General features: G+C 46.5%; 1 protein-coding gene across 3 annotated transcripts in view; it reads left to right on the forward strand.

Moving 5' to 3' along the window:
- The window catches only part of LOC135377730 (ubiquitin-conjugating enzyme E2Q-like protein 1), a 66,013-nt gene extending 43,198 nt beyond the window's left edge, over positions 1 to 22,815 (forward strand). The window contains exons 2-7 of one of the 3 annotated variants that reach the window (XM_064610364.1): positions 6,928 to 6,997; positions 15,737 to 16,017; positions 17,785 to 18,116; positions 21,682 to 21,909; positions 22,005 to 22,182; positions 22,444 to 22,815. In XM_064610364.1, coding sequence (XP_064466434.1) covers positions 15,867 to 16,017; positions 17,785 to 18,116; positions 21,682 to 21,909; positions 22,005 to 22,154 — 861 coding nt within the window. In that variant the 5' untranslated portion in view covers positions 6,928 to 6,997; positions 15,737 to 15,866 and the 3' untranslated portion in view covers positions 22,155 to 22,182; positions 22,444 to 22,815. Of the gene's footprint in view, positions 1 to 6,927; positions 6,998 to 15,344; positions 15,475 to 15,736; positions 16,018 to 17,784; positions 18,117 to 21,681; positions 21,910 to 22,004; positions 22,183 to 22,443 lie in introns of those variants that run through there. The other 2 variants (XM_064610363.1, XM_064610365.1) reach the window with 2 other exon arrangements.
- The last annotated feature ends 1,410 nt before the right edge of the window (positions 22,816 to 24,225 follow it).

Below are 24,225 nucleotides of genomic sequence, written 5' to 3' on the forward strand. Positions count from 1 at the left end.
GGGAGGAGGAGCCTATTTTGTGCCGTGCATAATGGCCACAAAATAGGCTCCTCCTCCCGTTTTCAGCAAATCAGGGGCGAGAACGTTGTCATTCGGGATGATGGTTGGCTAGGAGCGTGCTATGTGGTGAAGTTCATTTCTAAGAGTGTGGCCTCCTTCACCTATGGGATGGCGTCCTGTGTGTGAATCATCTGGTGTGAATACCAGATTGGGTTGGAAAGGTGCACACACCTGGTCACCTGAATCCAGGAAAAAACACGGGTTGACCGAGAAACGGGCTATTGTTGCTGCTTGGACGGAGAAGAATTCCTCCGATTCAGAGACTCCACCCCTGGCAGCGAAATGATTGTCTTGTGCGGAGATAGCGACTTGGAAGCGCTTTTGTCGGCCGAGTAAGTGTTTTGGGACGGAAACTTTAAGCATAACACACCAGAATTCATGAATCCCGTTGTATACCCTTCATATGTGTCGATACGAGAAGAGTGTCACCCTGTGATGCTTGCGGTCACCAGGCGACGTGACACAGCCGCCCATGAATAAACCCTTGGTGTCATTCGTGACACACTCCTACACTGTTTCAGCCACTTGGGAACACTACAAAGCTCAGGTCACTGGATGTTTCACTTCGAAGTTGCAGCTATGAATGCAGCAGTGAGTGTTCAGCGCTGTACGTGTGAATCAGCGGATAAAAATAAGTGGCTGCGCCTTTCATTATGCGAAGGCGATAAATGAAAAGTGGAACGAGCTTTGCTTGAGAACCGTCTGCAGGACAATGAAGAAGTACGAGAGTGGTTCAGGGTGGTAAGGCACCTGCCCTTCCTCCCCGAACATTTCCGTCTCCCGTTCAGCGAGGATTTCATTTCCAATCCACCTCAGCAAGTATCACCTCTTCAGAGCGCTCTGCTGCAGCACTTCATATCCTACTTCCGCAATTTTGGCTGACATACGTTCCCGTCCGTGACGTATAGAACCACTTTGGCAACTCTGGAGCACGCACGACGAATGTGGTTGAGGGTTGGCACAATGAATTCCATGACCAACTCCCGAACCAGCACCCAAGTCTCGCGGAACTGCTTGCATTTTTCCAGAAGGTGCAGCACGCCGCAAAGTACCAGCTGCGGCTTCTGCTATGCGACCCTGCACCGCTGCCCAAGCCACAAACGCCACGAATCCGCAGAGGAACGCCCGATATGCCGAAGAGATGGAACTATTTCGCCCCTATTTTTTGTGTGTCCCCGTTCAATATGAAGACGTCGAAATGTACCTGAAACGCGTAATAGACGTTGGGATTTTGCTATGTGCATAATGTTATAGTCCGCGAATGAAGCGCTGTTTGTAACTGATGTACCTACTAAAATATAGTATGCACACACGCGTGCGTGCGTGCGTGCGTGTGTGTGTGTGTGTGTGTGTGTGTGTGTGTGTGTGTGTGTTTCTGTATCAAGTTTTCCCTTAATTTTTCCCGCCGTCCACAAAAGGACAAAGACAAAGCACTTTGCGGCTGGGCCCATTATTATTGGTTACAAACTTCAGTTCTAGCATAACGTGAGGACGGCTGCGCCAAAAGACACAAAAGTACGAAGACAACTCTGAGTCCAGCAGTATACCCTGCATTTTGGGGTTGAGGTTAGTGAACGTGACATGTCAATGTTGATTGGAAAGCACAGTCAGACAGTATTTTCCCGCACGGTCAGTAGAAGAATAGAATAATGTGATAAGGGTGGGGGCCAATGAAGAGAACGCGACGAGGATAAGTTTTAAGCCCTGCGGCCTACGTTTCTTTGTAAGTTGAGCTGAATATTCTTGGTAACAAGCATTCGTTCTGGCATAGCGTGTTACGGCACTAGGGGCAATGGACATAAACGTGCAAAGGCAAAAGGGGGACTCGCCGCCGTAACCTACAGCGCAACCTCATGATTTTCTCGCTTACTTTTTTTTGTGCGTGTGCGTGTGTGGTAAGAAGAGAGAAAACACCGAAAAGCCTTCACTGTTACCGGGCATATTACTTCCTAACTTAATACTATGTACAGCGCAATCGTTCTGCAATGAACATGGTAAGGGATATACTTTCTTTTTTGTCGGGAATCCTGACCAGTATGACGCTTTGACTGGTTGGATTTCTTGACTCGCATGTCACGTGATCGGTTGGATCCTCTGTCTCGATGGATCTCTTGACTCGTTGGATCTCTTGACCGGGTTGGAACTCTTGACGCTTTGGATCTTTTGACTCTCCTGTCACATGACCGGTTGGATCTCCTGACTCGGTGGATCTCTTGACTCGTTGGATCTCTTGTTCCGTACCGTAGGTCACAGCCCAATCTGCCGAATCCCAGTTCACCGAATGCAGTTAAGCGGATTATCTTTGAGGGGAAAGGTCAACCCCTTTCGGCAAGCTGGGAAATGATATAGGAGCTTTTCGGCGAGTTGGGTATGGTGGAAAATGACCTATAGAAACGTGCGAGAATCATTGAGTCCCTTAGTGAACAGTGGCTGGAGGATTAGAAATGATGTTGAAAGATGACACCCACGAATCACAATATCATTAGCAATATTTATGACGAAAACCACCGACTAAGGGACGTAGCAGCATATGCAGATAAGGCCACAGCTGAAGCGTTTAATAGGAAGACGATAAATTTATCCATGGCCAGAGTAACAAAGGGGGACATCTCTGTATCAAACTTCTCTTGTGTGTGATCTCTCTATGTTCCTATGCTCTAGGTTTTTTCGTATTCAATCCTTGCCACCAGCTCACATTCTTTCATTAACAATATGTGTGTTGTTTAGTAATTTGTTCATTTAGACTAAGAAACCTATCTCTTCGAGGCATTTCAGTCCGTTAAATTTTCTGTGCTTTTTATTAAAATATTTTAAAGGTATTTTATTACGGTTCTTTCTTTTCCAATCCAATCCAATCCACGGTTCCAAGACCTAGAAGCCGTAAACTCTGCGTCACTATCGTGAGAGGTCCTGTCATAGTAACGTTGTGGCTAGCTATGAGGATGAATTTCAGCGAAAGCGTAATGCTTGTCAAGGCAATGAAAAATCCCCATGAGAGATGAACGTAGGAAGAACAGAACGTCCCACGAACAATCGAATTGATTGGTTGACGACATGTTAGTTACCGAGCGTTCTGCCTGCCGGTGCGGTGGAAGACAAGTTACACTGGGAGACAGGACCGGCGAGAGGGGGGGGGGGAGGAATGGAGCCCCACAACTCTTCACGGGCCCGCCCGATCCAGTGCCCGACGGTTGCCAACATCAGGAGACGTGAGGGGGGTCCGGGCAGGACTCCGTAGTCTTGCATCCCCAGGGTCCGTGATTTCTCTCACCGGCACGGCTGGGAGGACGGTGTCCCCTGGGCCACGTTCATAGGGAACCTTGCCAACATCTGAGGAGAACCCATCGAGACAGCGCAGTCGGGTCACCTCCCAATTTCGATGTGGAAGGCGATGGTCTTAGCCACTAAGTCACGGTGGTAAGATAATTTCGGCGAATTGGGAAGGGACATGTCAGTCATTCGGCCAGTCGGACCAGCACATTTGGACGTCAAGGGATTACAGCTGTCTCCCGGCCTTCAATGCATTCGGCGAGTTGGGATTCGGCAGATTGGGAGGACACGGTACCGTAGGGATTGGGGGTTGCACTCTTGCCCCCCCCCCTGGAAGCGCTTTGCCCCCTTGGAAAAAATCCTGGGAACGCCCATGTTTGCATTATAATACTATTACTGAAATACCTTTGAGTATTTGTATTATGTATCATCATACCCATTATCCGAAATTATTTCTATCTGTATTATAATACACAAGGTTGAAGTACTACATGTATCATAATATTCTATCACTCTGAGGAAAACTGGTGTCGTCACAACTCCTTTAAGGCTCCTTGGTGGTAGCCAAGGTCGTGCTGAAGACTGGGAGATGGTGGGTTCGAATCCTACCGCCGGCTGTGCTGTCGGAGGTTTTCCCTGGGTTTTCCCAAGGCTTTCACGACGAATGTCGGCACAGTTCCGCCTGAAGTCTGCCCAGGACGCATACTAACCCCCCTGTCACTCTCCTGCACACTCCTCCCTGCTGTCCTCTCTCCATCTGTCCACATCTGTACGCAGCCACAGCTGCTTCACGGCGCTAACACGGAATCAAAAACAAAACAAAAACAACTCCTTTAGAGGAGTAAATGGCTTGTCCCTTAGAACAGTTCCTTTTGGAGTGAAGTGGAACACCCTCCAAGAGGGAGTTCTACTTTGATCCATTTCCCAGGAGGAACCATGACACCAGTTACATGCATCATACTGACACCATGAAACAGATTTATGCCAGTGCCTGTGCAGCTGCTTTGGAATCATGTATGAAATTTCGGACTTGGGAATATCTGTGTATCCGCTTATAAGCAACTCGTCGTAGTACATACTCGATGGGGATGGGAAAAGTTGTGCGTGAAAGAGGAAGGGATGTGCTATGATAGTGTACAAGAGGTAGGGGGTGTGATATCTCCATCTAAGAAGTTTGAGTAGTCCCAGGGAACTACTCACTAGAAAAAAAGAAAAAAAAAACGTCCGAGCTTCCCTCAGTAACCTTCATTGGGAAGCACCATCGAACACGGTAAACTCCGGGATAAGTATTCGACGTAATATTAGTGTGTCAAAAGAACATATTTCAGGATATGCTCTCACGTAAGGGTGAGAACTTCACCAACTGAGAGTCTTAATGCAAAACCACGGAATATATATAACAAAAATGACGCAACATATGGATGGTTGCACTGTAGTTCACAAGTTTTATATAGGGAGTTTGTAGGGATCGAGTTTTAGGTGAACGTAGAAGTTTCACGATAACGTTTCCGAAAACGTGATAAGCCAATCGCCTGATTCCTTTGGAGTGGCTGATATCACGTTGCTGATATCTGATTGACTGACAAAGATACGGAGTCGGGATCGGAGGGGGCTTACGATTTCCTAAAACTCCCTTATAACTCAAAAGTGACCGTACGAGAAGAAGGGTGATGTCACACATCACTTGTTCATTCAAATTTGGCCGGCAAGAGGGAGTACCCATTTGCAGTGATGGGGTTACATCGCAAATGTAAGAAGAAAAGGGGGTAAGCGACTGACAGGGGGAGCGGAAATGGAGTAAGTGTGGGAAGTTACTCCCCCGTTACTCCTTCTTTTTGTTTTTTTCTGAGATTGTAGAAGGTGCCTACCCTTTCAGATAGATGTCCGAAGAGTACCATATCCGCTTGAAAAGGCTTCCCCCGTATCATAGTATACTCAAAAGGCAGAGGGAATACAAATATAAGGTTCATTCAAGGTTGACTGATACTTTTGCTCGAGAAAAACCAGTGAGTAAATGTAATTGAATAAAATTTCCGGAGGACAAAGTACAATCCTTCTCGGGTCAGCGGCAGCTATCATGGCGGCAAGCAGTGTATCTGTAGCTGTGGAACAGTGATGCATAATCAAGTCCCTTGTGAAGGAGAACGTCAAACCAGCTGAGATCTTGCAAAGATTACAGGCACGTGTATGGGGAACAAGCGATGCCAAGGGGAAGAGTGTACGAATGATGCAGACAGTTTGGCGAAGGACGTACGGGATATGGTGACGAATGAACCACTTGGACACGTTCGTCCTACTGCAGTCACGCCAGTGAACATTGCAGGCGTTGAGCAAGCAATCCACGAGAACCGGCGAGTAACAGTTCGGAACTTCGGGACATAGCAGCCCAGCGTAGGTGTCGGCAGTGTGGAGACAATCAATCACGAGCACTTACTGTTCCGCTAAGTCTGATGCAAGATCGGTTTCCCACCTCACTTGTGACCAGTCTCTAAGCAGCTGCTGAACCCGTTTCAATCCGACGGGGACGAATTTTTACAATCAAAATCTGGATGCATCATTTCACCCCAGAGACAAAAAGAAGCAACACGGAATAGCGACATAAGGATTCCCCGCCGCCAAAGAACAGTAAGATGCAGACGTCTGCAGGGAAGTCCATGAGAACTGTCTTCTGGGACACGCGAGGTGTCATCCATGTGGACTTCTTGGAGCAAGGGGTCACGGTTAATGCCCAGTACTAAAGGGTGCCGTGCGAAACGCAATTCTCAAGAAACGGGCTGGGATGTTGTGCGGAAGAGTCATTCTCATGACAATGCCCGGCCTCATACGGCGAATTCGGCGGTAGCAGCCCTGGCCGAAATGCGCTGGGAGGTTTTGCCCCATGCCCCTTACAGCCCAGATTTAGCTCCAAGCGATTGCCGTTTGTTTGGTCCCCTTAAAGAGCACCTTCGAGGAAAGACGTTCCACACAGATGAAGCCCTCCAGAAAGATGTCCTACAGTGGCTACGACAGCAGCCCAATACTTTCTACGCCAACGGCATCAAAGAGATGCACATAGGTGGCAGCGGTGTCTAGATGCACACGGTGAATACCTTGAAAAACTAACGTAGTTTGATGCTTCCCGAATTTTCCATTGTATTGAAAGAAATAAAAATCTCGGTCAACCTTGAATGACCTTTGCAGTATACAATACATATTTTGAGATTTCACCCCAGGACGCTCATACAACAACAAAATTGCGCATTTATAAGGCGTTGGCGCTTTCAGTTGCTGACCATAGTTCAGTCGTACAGCCTCCTGAAACAATTATCAAATACCAGCTCTTCGTGGAATTTTTTTCAGATAATAGAGAGTGTTGTATGCTGGAAAAGGCATATACTTTGTCGTTTCATACGGGCTGCTGACTCGCCGTACATCCCATGATTCCAAAACCTGAATTTTAGTTCGTTAGAACGGCGTTCTCCAAAACGTGCCCTTCGGTCCCAAAAACTGAATTTCATTTGAACGAGCCTTCTGTCACTAAAACGTACAGGAACCCCAAAAACGAAGCAATGAATTTTGTGGATCTATCTATCTTTTCATATACATCGACAAACGCAGCCTCTAGGCACCATCGTCGGGCATGGGACCATTTTTCCCGGGACCATTTTCTCTGGAACCCCAGAAAGAGGTAAAACACCTAATAAGTCCTCGTTTCTTTTCCCTTTTAGTGCCGGATTGGATTTGGATTTATAAGTAGTATGGAGATTGTGGCTCCACAAGTGTGAGGCCGGCTACTCCAGCTCACTTGTGCTCGCTATAGTGTTCTTACAAGCTTCCTCGTTTAATTTTAACATCCTTGTCGATGTTGGCATGCATGAGCACACCGAATAAGTTGAGCTAAGCCTAAGCTGTAGACAATTGCGTTGCAGCAGAACGAGCTCATAAATTAAGAATATGCACATATAGAGGGACCACTTGAACCAATTGAACATGGGGATAGAACCAGACTTGTACACGTTACTAAAAAAAAGTAATTGATTACCGTTACCGTTACCTTGTACGAAAAAGTAATTTTTTACCGTTACAAATTACTTGCCGGAAAAAGTAATGAAGTAACGCCTTGAAAAGTAACGCGTTACTTTGCCAATTACTTTCGATAGCTGAGAAAACGATATAAAAAGATATATAGAAAAAAAGATATCCACAAAAAAAAAAAGGAAACACCAAAAACGAAGCGAAACGAAGTCAGCATTGAAACAGAATTTATTTCATAAGAGCAGTGTTCAACTTTAGTAGCAGCTGCTTCTCGAAGTTTTCGTCCGTTAATTTTCCGCGTTTTCTTGTCAGAACGTCCGCAGCCACACTGAACACTCTCTCCACCATCGCGCTTGAAGGAACTGCAGTGTTGTCCCGTAGGAACACCTTCAACAGAGGTTGAGAGTTTTGTGAAAAGGAGTCCCAACTGGAACTCCCACAAATGACTCATCAGGTTCACGGTACAACCTACAGTCCAACTTACGGTACTGCATACAGGCCGGGTTACGGATAGATAGTACACATGAATGGGGAGAGGACAGTGGACTCAAAAATACACTACACGTGTCGGAACACTGTGGCAATTGATCTCGGGGTCCTCGGGAAAAGTCCTAGAGATAAGACAGCTGCCTTGCACCGAACTTGCAGAGGGCAGTTGGTTTTGTGTTCTCGCGGCGGTGAATCATCCCATATGTGTGTGTGTGCGTCGTCCCGAACAATGTGGATTCTTTAGTTTCCAAGTAATCGATTACTTGGTAATTGATTACTGAAAATTGTAATTGAATTACTCAAAAAATTACTGGGCCCCAAAAGTAATCGGTTACGTTACAAATTACTCAGAAAAGTAATTGATTACTAGTAACACAATTACCCGTTACCCGTTACGTACAAGTCTGGATAGAACAGATTTACGCGCGTTCTACCTTGAACTTTGTCAGGACTGGAGACCACCGCCGGCTTGGATGCCCAGACGGCAGAGGAAACCTTCAACCTTTCGGGCGAACCTCGTCGCAGCTCCGTTGCGTGCACACAGTGAGATCCTACTATATATCCCACCACTGCAAAAGACAATCGCAGTCAACACATTTCAGCCGACGACAGCGCGAGAGACTGATTGCCTTTGGTCTGCAGCGAAATACACACAAAAGGAACTGTCTGCTTGAAAGGCATAGCAAGCAGCGGAAGGACGAAATAATGTGGAAAGGGCGATCACACTTTGACCACATCACATTGACAGCTCTGCTTATGCGGGGTATAGCGAAAGATGGACGACTTCAATAACCACAGACTAAAAGAACAACACTATGGGCACCGTATGATTTATTGGGGCCAGATTGTGTGTATTCACTTTATCTAACGGAAAGGAGTAATGAAGGGTCGTAACGTTGACGGACCCAACTACCTACTTGGAAGTCCTTATCGAGACAGTAAATGTAGCTCAAGTGCTGAAGGAAGTTTAGCTTATGTTTTCTATGGAGAGTTTTCACATGGGGGTTAAAAGAGGAGAGGGGTGAGAGAGATTCGTATTACGGACCCTACTAGTCCTGTACCAAACATACGAAAAAAAAAACACATTTAAATTGCACTATGATACAGGTAATTTGCTTCTTTATTTACACACCAAAAATAAGCAGTTTACAATGAAGCCTGCAAGGTATACAGTACTGTGATGCAACCCCTAATAACATACAGTAAAGCTCAATGTCGACAGCTTATCGACAAAACAAAACAAATAAATTCACCTACAAAGACAATGTATGCTCATTATAATTCGTGCTCAGGTGATAGCGCGTGCATAAAAAAAGTGTAAAGTTCTCGCTTGTATCTGCGAAACTGTTTAATCTAATCCATATGCGCATGCAGGTGTCATATGATATCCGGTGGTGTCCTTATACGCCGCACAAGAGCGTGCAATGCTTGGAACCCTTGTTGGGCTTCCCAGCATCTCAATTCTCTGTGAGAATGATTCGGTCTCTCGGACTCTGCAGTCGTGTCATCGGATGCCACGATAATATTCTTGACTGCATAGCGCTGCGCAGTATATTCTCAAACAGGACTCCGCAAAATCTAGGGCTTATGCGAACATGATGGTGTCCAGTTCACTTTACACACTTCTGCATGGGTGCGCATGTCGTTGTGTAGCATTAGAGTAGTAGCACCTTCCTTGATGGTGGTGGTAATGTTGTTACTTACCGAGCTGTTTGCCTTCCGATGTGACAAGCACGCTGCTCGGAGTGTGGGAGGGGAATGTGAGTCTTGGGCCAACTTTATAGGGAACAATGCTGACATTGCCTTCTATCGTTTGATGAAAACCCAAGAAAAACACCCGACCGGTGTCAGAATTGGAAACCGCATCACAGTATGGCTATCGGCCATACCACGCTGAATACCACGGTTCTCGTCCGTATATAGGTTACTCAAAATCTGCTGACAAGATCACGAGTTCAGTCGAAAAGTTGCGAACTGTCGAGAGCGTTAGAGACGACGAACCTCTCTTTAGATAATAATTAATTACCAGATTATCACGCGCATGAAAATCAGTGCCATAACGTCCAACGTCGAGGTATTTTTGGAAGACACGCAGCTGCTCCGAGGAATGGCTGGATACAGTCGCACAGTCCCAGTGGTCGGTTCTGGTCAATGCAGTCATCAATCACGGCTTTCTCGGCAGCGGCAGGAAACAGGGAAAATATGCGTGTGCATGGCAGCCGCCACCGTAAACCGTGTTGTGTTTACGTTCGGAGAAATGGATTATATACCCACCTGTAAAGAGTTTGATTTGTCTACTGTGTGTTTAGATGACGAGAAGTAATGCTCGAATTGTAGGAACACTTGCGTTTCTTGCTTCTAAGCGCTGCGGCCACAGAGAGTCGCAGTGTTGAGTGAATATGTGACGACGGTACAGAGTTGTGCCTAACTCGTTACAAGTAACTCGTTACCTGGTAACGGTTACTTTTTTTGGTAACGAAGTAACGATTCAGTTACTTTTTAAAAAATTGTAATAGTAACGGAATCAGTTACAAAAATTGGTAACGCGTTACTGGCGTTACTCGTTCCTTTTTTTGAGCACAGGGAGCACATTTCGGCATTCCGTGTGGTGCAATGGCTGCAGATTTGACCTGCGTGACTTGTGACTCAAGGTATTATTGCAGTCCCTCACTGTGTGTTGTTGTCCTTTCTCTTGTTTCCGTAATCTCCGACCATCAGTCCTTCCCAAGAATGGACACCAATTGTGCTATGGCTACAAAAAACGCGTTTCGACTTATCTTTGCTAAGCTTCTGAGCGCTCTAAATTATGACGCAGCCCCTCGTCTGTTTTGGGAAACCGTTGGTGATCTGTGGCACGAAAACCAGTGTTTTTTCTTGTGTTTTCGTAATCTCCGATCACCCCCACTTCGGAAACAAGGGAGAAGGTTCAGGCAAACTGATATAGATTCATGGTAACGGGCCGAGAGACACGGAACACGATGGACGGACGACAAATTTCGATTATCAGCTTCTCCTGAAGTGCAATTCCTCATTAATAAAGAGTTGAAGGCAAGTGACGGCGTGTTTGTTGGCTTCTTTAACTATGCAGCGGTAACGTAAAAGTAACTCGTTACCTGTGAGTAACGAGAACTCGTTACTTTTGTATGTTGGTAACGAGTAACGTATTTAGTTACTTTTTTCTGAAGTAACGGGTAACGGTATTTAGTTCCTTTTTTTCGGTAACGGGCACAAGTCTGCGACGGTATAGCATCTCCCTGAGTTTGAGGAGTTGAGGATAAGGACAATTTGGATGAAGAAACAGCGAAGAACAGGACGGGGGACAAGGACACAACAGAGAAGAAGACAAGACACGATGACTGCATCTTGTCCAGACTTGTGCCCGTTACCGAAAAAAAGGAACTAAATACCGTTACCCGTTACTTCAGAAAAAAGTAACTAAATACGTTACTCGTTACCAACATACAAAAGTAACGAGTTCTCGTTACTCACAGGTAACGAGTTACTTTTACGTTACCGCAGCATATTTAAAGGAGCCAACAAACACGCCGTCACTTGCCTTCAACTCTTTATTAATGAGGAATTGCACTTCAGGAGGAGCTGACACTCGAAATTTGTCGTCCGTCCTTCGTGTTCCGTGTCTCTCGGCCCGTTACCATGAATCTATATCAGTTTGCCTGGACCTTCTCCCTTGTTTCCGAAGTGGGGGTGATCGGAGATTACGAAAAAACAAGAAAAAAACACTGGTTTTCGTGCCACAGATCACCAACGGTTCCCCAAAACAGACGAGGGGCTGTGTCATAATTTAGAGCGCTCAGAAGCTTAGCAAAGATAAGAAAAGTCGAAACACGTTTTTTTGTAGCCATAGCACAATTGGTGGCCATTCTTGGGAAGGAGTGATGGTCAGAGATTACGGAAACAAGAGAAAGGACAACAACACATCCAGTGAGGGACTGCAATAATACTTTGAGTCACACGTCACGCAGGTCAAATCTGCAGGCATTGCGCCACACGGAATGCCGAAATGTGCTCCCAGTGCTCAAGAAAAGGAACGAGTAACGTCAGTAACGAGTTACCAATTTTTGTAACTGATTCCGTTACTATTACAATTTTTTAAAAAGTAACTGAATCGTTACTTCGTTACCAAAAAAAGTAACCGTTACCAAGTAACGAGTTACTTGTAACGCGTTAGGCACAACTCTGATCTTGTCTCGTCTTCTTCTGTGTTGTGTCCCTGTTCCTAATTTGCTGCGCTATGTCTATACACCCTCACGTTGCCAACTGACCCATATATCTACAGTGCGAAGAACAGGACAAGTAGAACAATAACGTAGTTCGTAGAGTACGCATACATGAGGAATGCACAACTGGAAAAATTGAGGTTCAAACCTTACAGTCGTTTCATCGCTCTCGTTTGATGGAGGCTGTACCTGTAAATAGTGTTCGGAATAAAGAAAAATATAGTCTTCACAATGTTTGTGTGTGTCTCTTTGTTCTCACTGTGCACCAACGTGAAGGCTGTGACACAATAAAGTACTGGTATTACTTCTCGCAATCAAAACACATTGTAAACAAATCAAACTCCCTACACATGCGCATACTCTATTTCATTCATCCAGCGTAGCGATCCGAACGCAAACAAAACACGATTTACGGTGGCTGCCATGTTTTCCGTGTTTCCTACCGCCGCCGAGAAAGCTGTCTTTATGACGTCAATGACTATATCCAGCCATTCCTCGAACCAACTGCTCGTCAAAGGAGCACATGCATTGAGAATACAAAGAGTAGCGTCACCCCTCAAGGGGCATCATCTCCGTTTTCTACTCCCTAGTATGTGTCATATGCGCCCAACAGCCGATTAGTACAAAGAATTTACAAAGGTGAATTACGCGCATCGTAGCAATATGTGCACAGGCAGGCAAGAACGTTCGGTCGGTAACCGAACGACGAACGCCACCACCGTATCCAATGCTACGGCAAGGCATGCTGTAGTTAAGTAAGGTACCCAACCACCCGGAATGGCTTTCTCTACATACAGGGTGTGTGTCTTTTATATTCGTTACATAATAATTCGAGGTTTTATACGTCGCGAGATAATTGCGATCATATTCGTTATATTTTTTTATAAAAAGGCTATGAGATCGGCACAAATGCCGTTTTTGCAATTGAGTTACACGTCAAGGCAGACGTCCTCTCGAATACAGTATGTACCTACTAAACGATTAATTACCTGAAATACTCTAATTAACTCTTTAATTAGGAGGCTTAGGGTAAAAGCGAGCGTTCAGAGTGAGAGACAATCCTCGATGAAAGTCATTCCACCTTCTAAAAACCCTGAAGCGAGCGCGTGCGTTGAAATATCCATTGCCGAATATTGCTATGCAAATGAGGCGAAAACGAAAGCGCGCAAACCAGATGCAAGTGGAAGGAGGGTTCAATCACGTCAAAGGACCACGTGCTTTAGAGCGATGGAGAAGATTAGGTCAGCTGACGAGATCAACCGCTTTGCGGCCCAGATAAGGCTGCAATGGGTCAAGGGCACGAACTTCTCAGGCGAGCAGTTTCGTTTTCGGCTCATTTGCATAGCAGTGTTCGGCGATGGATATTTTAACGAACGCGCTCGCTTCAGAGTTTTTAGAAGATAAAATGGCTTTCATCGAGGATTGTCTCTCACACTGAACGCTCGCTTTTGCCCAAAGTCCCGTCATTAAAAAGTTAACTAGCGAATTTTAGTTCACGAGTCATCTAGAATTTACATACTGTCTGCGGTAGGATGCCTGCCTGGCACAACTACAAAAACGGCATCGCTGCCGATCTCATAGCTTCTTTATAAAAAATCTGTAACGAACAACGAAAATACACCCTGTATGTCGCTCAGCGTAGTTGTACAAAGATAGATAGATGAAAAGCGAAACGACACAGAGTTGCCACTCCGCAGTTGGCATGATTCCGGAACAATTCCAGATTTAACAGAGCATGGAAATGAATTTGAATGGAATGGCGGAAATGGAATTAGGCCTTTTTTCGCAGGAATGGAATAGGCCATTTGCAAAAGTTCCAGGGAGAAGCGCGCATGCCGGGAAATGCTGTGCAAACCGACAGCGACGGCGCATGCGCCAGTACGACGACGACGACGATTTCCCGGCACGCCCTGCCAGAGCGCGCGCTGCTCCCTGGAACTCATGCTGGAACTTTTTCAAATGGCCTATTGGAATTGAATGGTCTGGGTGCTCCGGTGGTAGTTTTGATTTCATCCCACTGGTTTCTGCCCTCGCGCGCCCTTTGCACACACCCACCGCACCTGCACACGGGCAAAAGCGAAATAACATTGTTGAATATTCGGCATGTACAAACGGGGCTTCCTTTCTCCTTCATTTCGAAAATAATAATACAGGGAAGCTCTCCGCGGTCACCCAGAACTCCGCGCAGCTTCAGCAGACGTGGAACGAATATTTTCCACAGCTTCGCATATTGTGACAACACAGCGAAGTTGGTTATCAGGCACCTCTTTCGAGCACCTCATGTTTGTGTACCGGAACACACGATATCAGCAAGACTCCTCACATCTCCGAATTTAAAAAAAAAATATCATCACAAATAGCAGTGTACCGATGTTGTTGTGACGTTAGGAACCTCTCCGCACCTTGTCTTTGTGCTTTTTCTGTGTCGGGTAATGCCAAAGTCTTCTAACACTGCTGGGCTGTTACCGGTCCTGCTTCTTCCCTTTTCTTCTTCTTTTTATTGATGGAATTCAAGGAATGGAATGGGGTCGCCGAGCCATCCCAGGAGTGGGAATTGACCACACCTTTCCACTCCGAGGAACCAAAAGGAATGGAATTATCACCAATCTCCATTCCTCGAAATGGAATTGGAGTGGAATGGGTTACCTCATTCCGCAACCCTGGTAGCCATACACAATATCACAGGTCACACCGCACTCTGGCAAGTAGTCGTTCGTATTCAATCGAATAAAACAGCGGAGACAACAAAGTAACAAAGGCACATTGGCGTGCTGAGCAGATTTTATAGTGCAATGCCAAAAAGTAAACATAAGGTAAAACATTTTGCGGTTGCAAATCACGCGCTCAGACACGGACATAGACAAAGCGTAAAGCCTGGTCCGCACTATTGCGTTTCAATGCGTCCGTCAGTGTTGCGTCCATCCACGAATCGACGCAAGCCCCTTCGAAAGCGACGGACGCATAGGTTCGCAGAGTTCAATTTTTGGACGGAGCGACGCAAGAAATGCCGGTCGTTGCCGCGGTTGCTGCTTTATCTTCTTTTACTTCACTTCACGGAATCGGCTGTAAGCCATTTCTCGTAAAGCAGCGTCGCATAAGTGCGGACGTGAATTGGAAACCCATGCGTCGGTCACACAGAGACGCTGACGGACGGTCGTACTGAAGCGCAATAGTGCGGCCAGGAAATAAACACAAGCTCGTAGGTGCGACATCAAACAGGATAGCGAGTGTAAGGAAGAGGAAGAAGGACATATTCCACATTACTTGACGAAAACAAAGAAGAAGAATAGCTTTGAATAATTGACGCCGGGTGTCAGCAGGCAAGACAGCACACTGCGTATGTGAAACACGTGGCCATATTCGAACGCAATTTTTGGGGCATTGCGGAAGCTCTCCAATTGACGTAAGTTCCAGTTGTCTATTAAAGGCGTGCGTCCCCCTCAGTTTAGACATTACGCTTGGGATGTAACGAGATTTTGAAATGAAGTGTGGATGTGGGGGTTATCTAGCCGACTCGGGTCAACAATAAATAAAGGTACACCGACGTATGCTGCTGCTAGCATTTCAACTTCTTCTGCACTGGAATAACTCCGAGTTTCGAGACGACGCTAGTAAGAGGCTGTTCCATATTCACTCTGACGTAATGCATGCCTCCTTTTTTGCAGATGATGCCATGGTGACGGTACCGATCACTCCACTTCTGTTTGAGTGGCCGATGAGACTCGACCAAACAAAAGTAGCCTAGCTTTACTGTCTCTTGGCACGAGCCTACCTGTCGAACGGAAGATCTCAGTGATGGCCGCAGCGGCGCTGAGGAAGCTCTTCCGGCCGGACCGACACCGGATTAGCAGCAACGATGCGTCGGCCAAGAAAAACTGCGCCGAAGAACGGAACCGAAGTCGCAGATTTTTCAGCCTCTGCAGCGGAAATTCAAATGGCCCTAAAGGTTAGCTGTCTTTTACGCCTTTACTTCTGCAGGGAAAATGGCATAAGTGTGGCTCTCCCATGTTAGAAGCGTCGTACCGCCAGTAGATCTCCATAACCACAAAAATAACGAAAGGAAAACACATCACTTTGGCGAATTCCTCTGGTTGTTTTCATGCAGTGCAGTGTGGTGTGCCGGTGTGGGTTCAGCGAAGACACGAACGGAGAGCGAACGGAACGACCAATGAAACGCGACGCACTGAACCGACCATATTGCAATATGCACTCAAGCCAGTGTAAGATTTTCTGCACTACAACGACCAGTGGAATTCGTCATTCTTTCACGGATAGCAACGAAGTTAATTCAGAAACAATTTGGCAAACCTTCTGTTTTCTTTTGTTATTTTTCATGTTTGTTAATAACGAGATATGCTCACTCCAACAGCTTTGTGTCACGACAACTGTAAGTTGTTGAAGGATATAGCTATGGACAGTAGAAACTCTGACCATACTTGCAGATGTTATCTTATTCTCCGAGGTTTAATGTTCCAGTGCTTTCATGAGAATCGTCATGTTTGCGTGCCATGCTTTCCTGCTTGCTCTAAGAAACCAAGCGGTATTGCGTGCCATGTCACCAAAGTCCAGTAAAGGGAGCACCCATCAGCATGGCTAACATTTCATGGCAACACTCAACTCGACTCCTCTTCATTTCACGCATTTTCGGTACCCAGCGTGAGAGACAGGTTCTGTAGGAACCTCAAGACCCGCCACACGCGTACTGTCCATGTCTTCCACTTAGCAGCAGGGCCATTCCACGCCAAATGATCCAAACATGCCGCCCGACCATCACCGATATCTTTCTCTTTTTTAATTTTTTTTAATGTGCAGGTAGAGGACTTTGAGGGAAGAGTGTAGTTTCGAAGGTCTCAAAATATGTTTTCTTCAATATTTGAGAGTGCTCGAAAGATTGCGGCGAATGAGAAAAGTGCACCTTACATTACAGTACCTTACAGTAATTGTTTGGTGCTTCATTCTCAAACATTCCAAATGCGATTTTTATGTCATTGGGAGATGCGACACTCTACCCTATGCACCTCATGCAAAATAGGTTTCCCTCTCACCCTCAAATAGGACATGCAAAAGACGCGATTTTCACTGCGTTGATATTTTTTTACCGCCTTCATTTTAGAATTCACCGGTAAAATAAACACGGTATCATGCTGTATGGTGCTCCAGGTGTACATGAAAACGTTTCGGTTTGCTCACCAAGCTCACCCTTGGCCAGAACTTGTCAGAACTTTGTCAGTCAAGTTTCATTCGCGGGAGCTCGGCAATCTCATGTTCGCGGAATCCCGGTTGAGAAGCACTGGTCCAAGGCATCTGTGTTCGATGAAAGGCATGTCGCAATTGAACGTTAACCCTTGTGCAGGACATTAAGAATATATTGTAGTTAGGAAAGCTCATTTCCTAACCTTTCTGTCCACGCTGAGGCAGCATACTGACTGACAATAGCCGCCATTTCACGCCACAATTTACCGTTTGCTTCCAAGTGTCACTGCACGCAGTTATAAATGAGAATGTAACAAAAGCTAGTTACGATTTTCTCCGTAAGCTAAATGCTTTTGAGCACCATTCGCTCAGTAATTGCATATTCTACGCGATAAATGAGTTACACTATAAACTTGAGGTCGGCGAACAGTTTGCCTCCCCCCCCCCTTTTTTTTTGTCGATTCATATTTGGTGTCGGGGGAAATGGAATGTATAACATCCGCATTTACTTCTTCCTCAGGTAGGAGCCGCGATGTGGAACCCGACGGTACACCACCGGTTGTCCCTGCCCGCGAGAGCGCTACGGGGGCCTCAGCCAGCAAGGGTTCCTCCTTGATGATGGGAAGCACGCGTAGCCCCAGTCATCGCGTAGCGCCTGCAGAGAACAACCCACCAGTAGGAGCAGCGGGGGCAGCCAACAACGCTCTAGCTGTGCGCACGCGGAGACTGATGCGGGAGTACCGAGAGATCAGCCGACAACAGCTGAGGGCAGCAGCTGAGATGCGGCCGCCTACCTTCACCGTCGACCTTGTGGATGATAACCTCTTCGAGTGGCACGTGCGCCTTTACATGGTAACTATGTTGCTGCATAAGCGCGATGTGTTCCGTGATGTGTGTAAAATGTACATAGAAACTTTTTCCACTTCAATGCGCTGCCGACAGAGTGACGTCTGCATTGATGTAGGAAAAAACGGAGATTTGGATATCGAGACGTAAACAGTGCTGTACACGGTGACATTCCTTGAGACTGCGGGACGACAACGGACGAACGTGAAGCAACATGATAAGTCTCTTCAAGTTGCTTCATGTTCGTCCATTGTCGTCCCTCAATCTCAAGGAATGCCGCCACCAGCTCGCCTGCATCTTACTTTGATGTTCAACGTAAACAGTGGTGTCGTAGTGACCGCAACAGCTCGTCCGCCTAATTAACGAGAAGCATATCCACCTGATTCTGTCAGGAAAAAGCACGGTTGATACTTTTAATAGAGGAATAAATTGCCTATCGTTCGAGACTATTCCCGTGGTTGTGACCCGCGGGACGCCAAAGATTATGTGGATGTTAACATAAAGCGACGTGGCGTAACCGAAATATATCGACGGAGGCCAAATATGCGGGGCTATTTCCAATCAATGCAACCACGTTTCGCGGGCTCACACCAAGCAACAGGCCCGAAATGGCAGTGTATCGCATTTGGGGTATATATGCCGTTGTGTATATGCAGGTACAAACGCGAACGTTACGCACGCACGATGAAACCTAGCTCAGGCGAAGTGAACCCAAGAACGCATTCTACGTACGGACTAAACCCTCGTGTCTTCAGAATCTGATGCCACTGCGGTCCACGTATCTCCCACTGTATGCTCCCAAACTATTGCTTCTCTATGTGAATGCCGGGAAGTACGATAAAATTAATTTCTAGTTGGAGAAGGATGACGTCATGTGGTAGCGCAATCTGCAATGCGTCTGGCAACATTGCTCATCGAAGGTCGATTTCCGTCTCCTCTCCACAGCTGCTGGCACACTTCCAACGTTGGGAAACGCGTCCGCTGTTGCCAGCAGAGAGATGCCAACTCTCGATGACGGCACCTGCTCTTGGAGAATCCGAATCTATGGAGTTACGCGGGTTCTTTCAAAACTTCGTGGAAGCGCGCACTGTTCACTGACGCCATTTATATTTTGTGTACCGTGTCTTTGAGCGAGGTTGATTTATAATACGAATTAAATTAAATATAATTTTGTAGCCCGTTGTTGGTCGCATCCAGAAACCCATCTATGGAACCTATACCCAGGGTTGATAAAGTTACTTTTCAAATGTACCTAACTAAGTTACAGTTACAGTAACTCAGCTTCAAAAGTAATTAAGTTACAGTTAGAGTTACTGACAGGAAAAAATACTGAGATACAGTTACAAATACCTTAGAAAAGTATCCGAGTAAGGGTGGAGCTACTCTTTGCAATTCTGTACGCAGACCATATCTTTCGCCTTTGGCTCATAATAGGTGCCACAGAGACATCCCTTCTTGGGTAATCGTACGTAATTGCAGCAAAACATTGAAAGCAACGCCTAAACTGGGGGTAACCGAGACAGGGACAAAAATTGGCTCACTGAGCAACAAAATTTTAATTTCCAAAAAATCTCACCGAGTTTCGCATGGCCATCAGATCCATGGTCTTATGCCCCGACTATTTCTCTGCGATACTGCAATTCTGGTGGGTAAATTATACAAAATGTATACAATGAATACAGTATATCACACAAGCAAAAAATGTGCAGCACAGCACTATCTACGCTCTGCAAACACAACAGACCACTGAAGTTAATAGAGGTGAGGAGGCGTCGACGCCTTCAAATTCGGCCATTCTCTTACTGTCACTACGGCCAATGCCGCCAAGAGAGTGGCGAGGAACAAGAAATGTCACGTGAGATTGTGAGGGCGTGAGCACGTGCAGCAAGGGTGAAGGGGAGTGGAGCTTGTGCCTGGTGTCGGCTAGGGAGCCTCGACGGGTTGCTGCAGCTTCTCATGCGCATGGAGGATCCCCAGTGTCGGTGCGCCCTTCGCTACGCCTCCTGATCGGCGACGGTGTTTCGTGATTTTTACTCAAAAAGTACTCAAAAAGACAGATACAAGTTACTGAAAAAAGTAATTAAGTTACAGTTAGAAGTGCGTGTTTGAAAATGTACCTAATATTTCCTCAAGCTACACAAAAAGTATCCAAGTACACGTACACAGATACTTTTACTTAGTTACTTAACAACCATGCCTATACCACTATGTTCAGCGTAGGACGACAATCTACTCGGCTAAATTTTTCCGTTTTAAAGATCAGCGTTGCTTCCGCCAGACGCCCGTCCAGACTCCCCATAACTCTAACGCCCGCACAGCCGCGGCAGTCCTTTTCTCAAGGTCGCGCCCTCATTGGTTCTTAGGGAGTGACGTTTTATCGTTTTTCAAGAGAGGGAATTCCGGCATACTTTCAACACCCGGCACGTGCTCTTGTCATGTATTCCGTCGAATAACAGTCGAACTAAGCCTCGATATCGCGTGGGATTTCGGATACGGTGGTCAGTGGTCCAGGAGGAATAAAATGACACTATAGTTTTGAAATCGATTGGAAAAGATTTCCGTTCCTTTGAGGGAAGACAACCCGAACGCCCAGGAAACATCGACCTACGTTCCAGTTGTACTTGTCTTCGGGTGTAGATGGGATGATCCCATAGGAATGGAGACGTTGCGCCGCTGCTCGGCCACAGGGGTAGCGTATGAAACGATCAGCGCCCAAATCTACTCGACCGAAGTATAATAATGGTCACAACTGTTTCTCCCTGGCAGCCGTCAGCGAATATGACGGCACCGTGTGGATAATGAAGCACTACGCTGAGCGTTGCAATGTGTTCAATCGTGACGGTAATTACGAACAGGGAATCGTCCATGGCAACTGGGGAGTTTGCATCATAGCCAGTAAACATGCATTTAGATAAGTATTCTCGGTACGCAGTGACTCGCTCATCTGATTGAATAATATTAGAGCGCAGGCTGCCCATTTATTGACGCGAGAACATGGAAACCTTTTATTCCTTCATCGCGTATTCGCCCATTACGGATATGCGTGTGCGGTACAGTCGTACACTTGGTTTCTTGTTCCTGACAAACTCTTCAACCAAAGTTCCAAACGATGTTTGCACGGTGAATACCAACCTGAAACGATAGTACAGTTCTGGACAAAAGTTTACGGAACATTGGTATATTACTTGGTACTACGTGCGTATTTCTTCGTCGGAGCGACACGCTAGCAGAGGCTGGAAGTGGACATACTTACTGACGAGCGACTGGGTAACATATAGGCACCCGTCTATAAGTGTGCCTGCTTCCTATCTCTGCTTAGGGTGTCGCTTCGATGAAGAAACGTGCCGCTCCGGTGATCCGTAAAATTTTCTCCAGAACTGTCATTTGAGCTGAATTTGATGAAATTCGTTGGTTGAGGGCAAACGGGAGGCTTCTGATGCTTAAACAAGCAGAAGGAACTTGCAGTACTTGTTCTTATCACCGTATTATCACGCATTACCTGTAACTCTCTCTTCCGCAATGTGACGTTCCGTACAAGCTTTACATGATGATATTCTCGAACCGTTTCTAGGTTGACCCAGAGAGCCAACTGTGGCGGGACATGCAAGAGGCTGGCCTATCGTGCGTACAACTCCACGTCTCCTTCCCGGACAATTTTCCCTTCGCGCCACCTTTCGTTCGTGTGTTGGCCCCGCACGTAGAAAAAGGCTTCGTCATGGAAGGCGGTGCTATCTGCATGGAGCTCCTCACACCCAGAGGATGGGCTTCCGCCTACACGGTCGAAGCTGTTTTAGTCCAGGTGGGTCAAACTTTCGATCCCCGGCCATAAGACCTATCACGGAATATTGGCACTGTCCATTAGGTATGTCTTAGATCTTGAATTACTGTTCGCAGGTGGCAGCGTCATTGTCTAAGGGCCAGGCACGCATCTCAAACAGGCCTGGAAAGCAGTTCAATCGGAAGTTGGCCGAGTCTTCCTTCCGTAGCCTGGTGAAGACACACGAAAAGTACGGTTGGGTGACACCGCCCCTGGCAGATGGATAAAAGATCTCCGACTGCAAGGCTAGCCAAGGTACACACTGTTAAGGGTCGACAGTGCGGAGCGGTCTCTGTCTCCTCAAACGATACGTCCAATCGTTGCCAGAGATCGCTTGAGGAAACCAATCAGAGGCATCTCCGCGCCCCTTGAGAAAGGAAGGGAAAGCGTACAGCGTTGTACTCCCCCCCCCCCCCCCCCCATTATTCCTCATCCCTTCCTGATTTCTTTTCCCTTTATTGTGCCTCTATGGTGACTCGTCTCGCCGCCTAACGAAAATTTCCTCGCTCGTTTCAGGGAGAAGAGACTAGTGAGACTATTGATGTGCAACGAAAAGCGGCCCTTCCATCCTTCGCATTTAGGCGTATGACGCCTTAGTCTTCGCCAATTCCACTCATGGACGTTCCTTTTCTTTCCCCTGTCCCCGCCGTTTTTTTCATCTGTGGTCTCCAGATTAACCGAAGGGAATCTTGCAGGGGAGTGATTCCTCGACGCATGCTCGTGCAGGATGACGTTGTTTTGTTGCATCGTACGGCATCACTGTGTGGGTGTTTACGAAATTCATTGCTCATGACAAGCGCTTGGATATCACCTGGTGTCTGTTGCGTGTCATCCAAAGGGTTTCTCGTTGTTTCAGCTACGTTATTCTAATAAAGCACCGCAATTGAAGGGACGCTTCCTGCCATGCTCATTAGCGCGTTCGACGGCTGTAAGCACAAAGATTCAGTAGCTCCCATTTGAAATCCATGTTGTGACGCTCTCTAGTTCATATTACAAAATATTTAATGCGAACTTCATTGTTGGTGTCTTCACTCTTTTTTTTTTTTCTGTGCAGCGGAGTATCTGAAAAGCAATTTGCGAGTACTCTTCGAAGCAATCGGCCAACGACGTCGAAATAATGATAATCTGCAGACGTAACTGATTACTTTTCCAGCAAAGTAACTTGTAATTAAGTAATATAGGTCCAGAACTTGACATCATGGCCTACTACAGCCCGCATTTGTCGATTTAAGGTTCTCAGTTGCGACTCGATGAGCACGCCCGCCTTTTGGTCCCGTGTTTTCACAATGTTCATGTACTAGTTACCATAGCATAACAATCAGTGACGAACTCTATTTTCTTCGCAGAACGTGGTTGTGTGCAGAGTGTTAACTATGTCATACAAATATATATATATATATACATATATAAACATAGCTATACGTACGTATTCTCACAAAGTGGAAAACCAACGAAGTGACTCGGCCAGTTATCCCTCTAGCAGACAAAGATGGCGCCGTCCTATCATAGAAGCTCAAACGGTATGTGGAGTGCTAAAATGGGACGCTCGAACCGTCCTTTTTCCTAGAATACCCCCTTTCGAAGGATGGCCCTTATTTACACTTATGGCTCGTGCAGTGTCGGCAGTGCTAGTCTACTCGAGTTGCTCGTAAATCCGTCATATGCATGCGTTCATACAAGAGTTGCAAATAGTGTTTTACACAGGCCGAAATGCAGAACTTACCTAAGCAAACAGAGCAAACGTACGCAATATGCATAGTAGTCCGCAACAGTTATGACTACCAGGACAGCATGACAGCCGCAGAACGGCTACGGCAAACTATACCGGGGTTTGGTTACGGGTATCGCTGCCGCTATCAGGAGGAGCCGGTAGAGGGGAGATAATGGGGCAGGTCAATATACCACCTAGATAACAGAAGGCCTGAGCACTTGGCAGGGCTGTCGCTGTTGCGGACAGATATAGGTGACGTCACCGAAAGAGCGAAGAAGAGAAAAGCTCCCTCACTGAAAATGTATGGCAGCCGGTCCAGGTGCATGACGTTATCGAAAGAGTGTTAAGGCCTTTTATTATCTATGTGGCATTGCCTGAGCACTCTTTCGATAACGTCACGCACATGGACCAGCTGCCATACATTTTCAATGAGAGAGCTTTTCTCTTCTTCACTCTTTTCGTGACGTCAAACCTATCTCTCGCCGACAGCCATGACTAAGTGCCTGACGTTAATTCTAAAAGTACACCTCGTTGCTGGCACGTCCTTTTCGCGACACTTGATGACGGCGAAGGTGGTGGTGGTGCTA

The sequence above is a fragment of the Ornithodoros turicata genome, chromosome 1 (genome assembly GCF_037126465.1).
Source record: "Ornithodoros turicata isolate Travis chromosome 1, ASM3712646v1, whole genome shotgun sequence".
Classification (NCBI taxonomy): Eukaryota; Metazoa; Arthropoda; class Arachnida; order Ixodida; family Argasidae; genus Ornithodoros; species Ornithodoros turicata.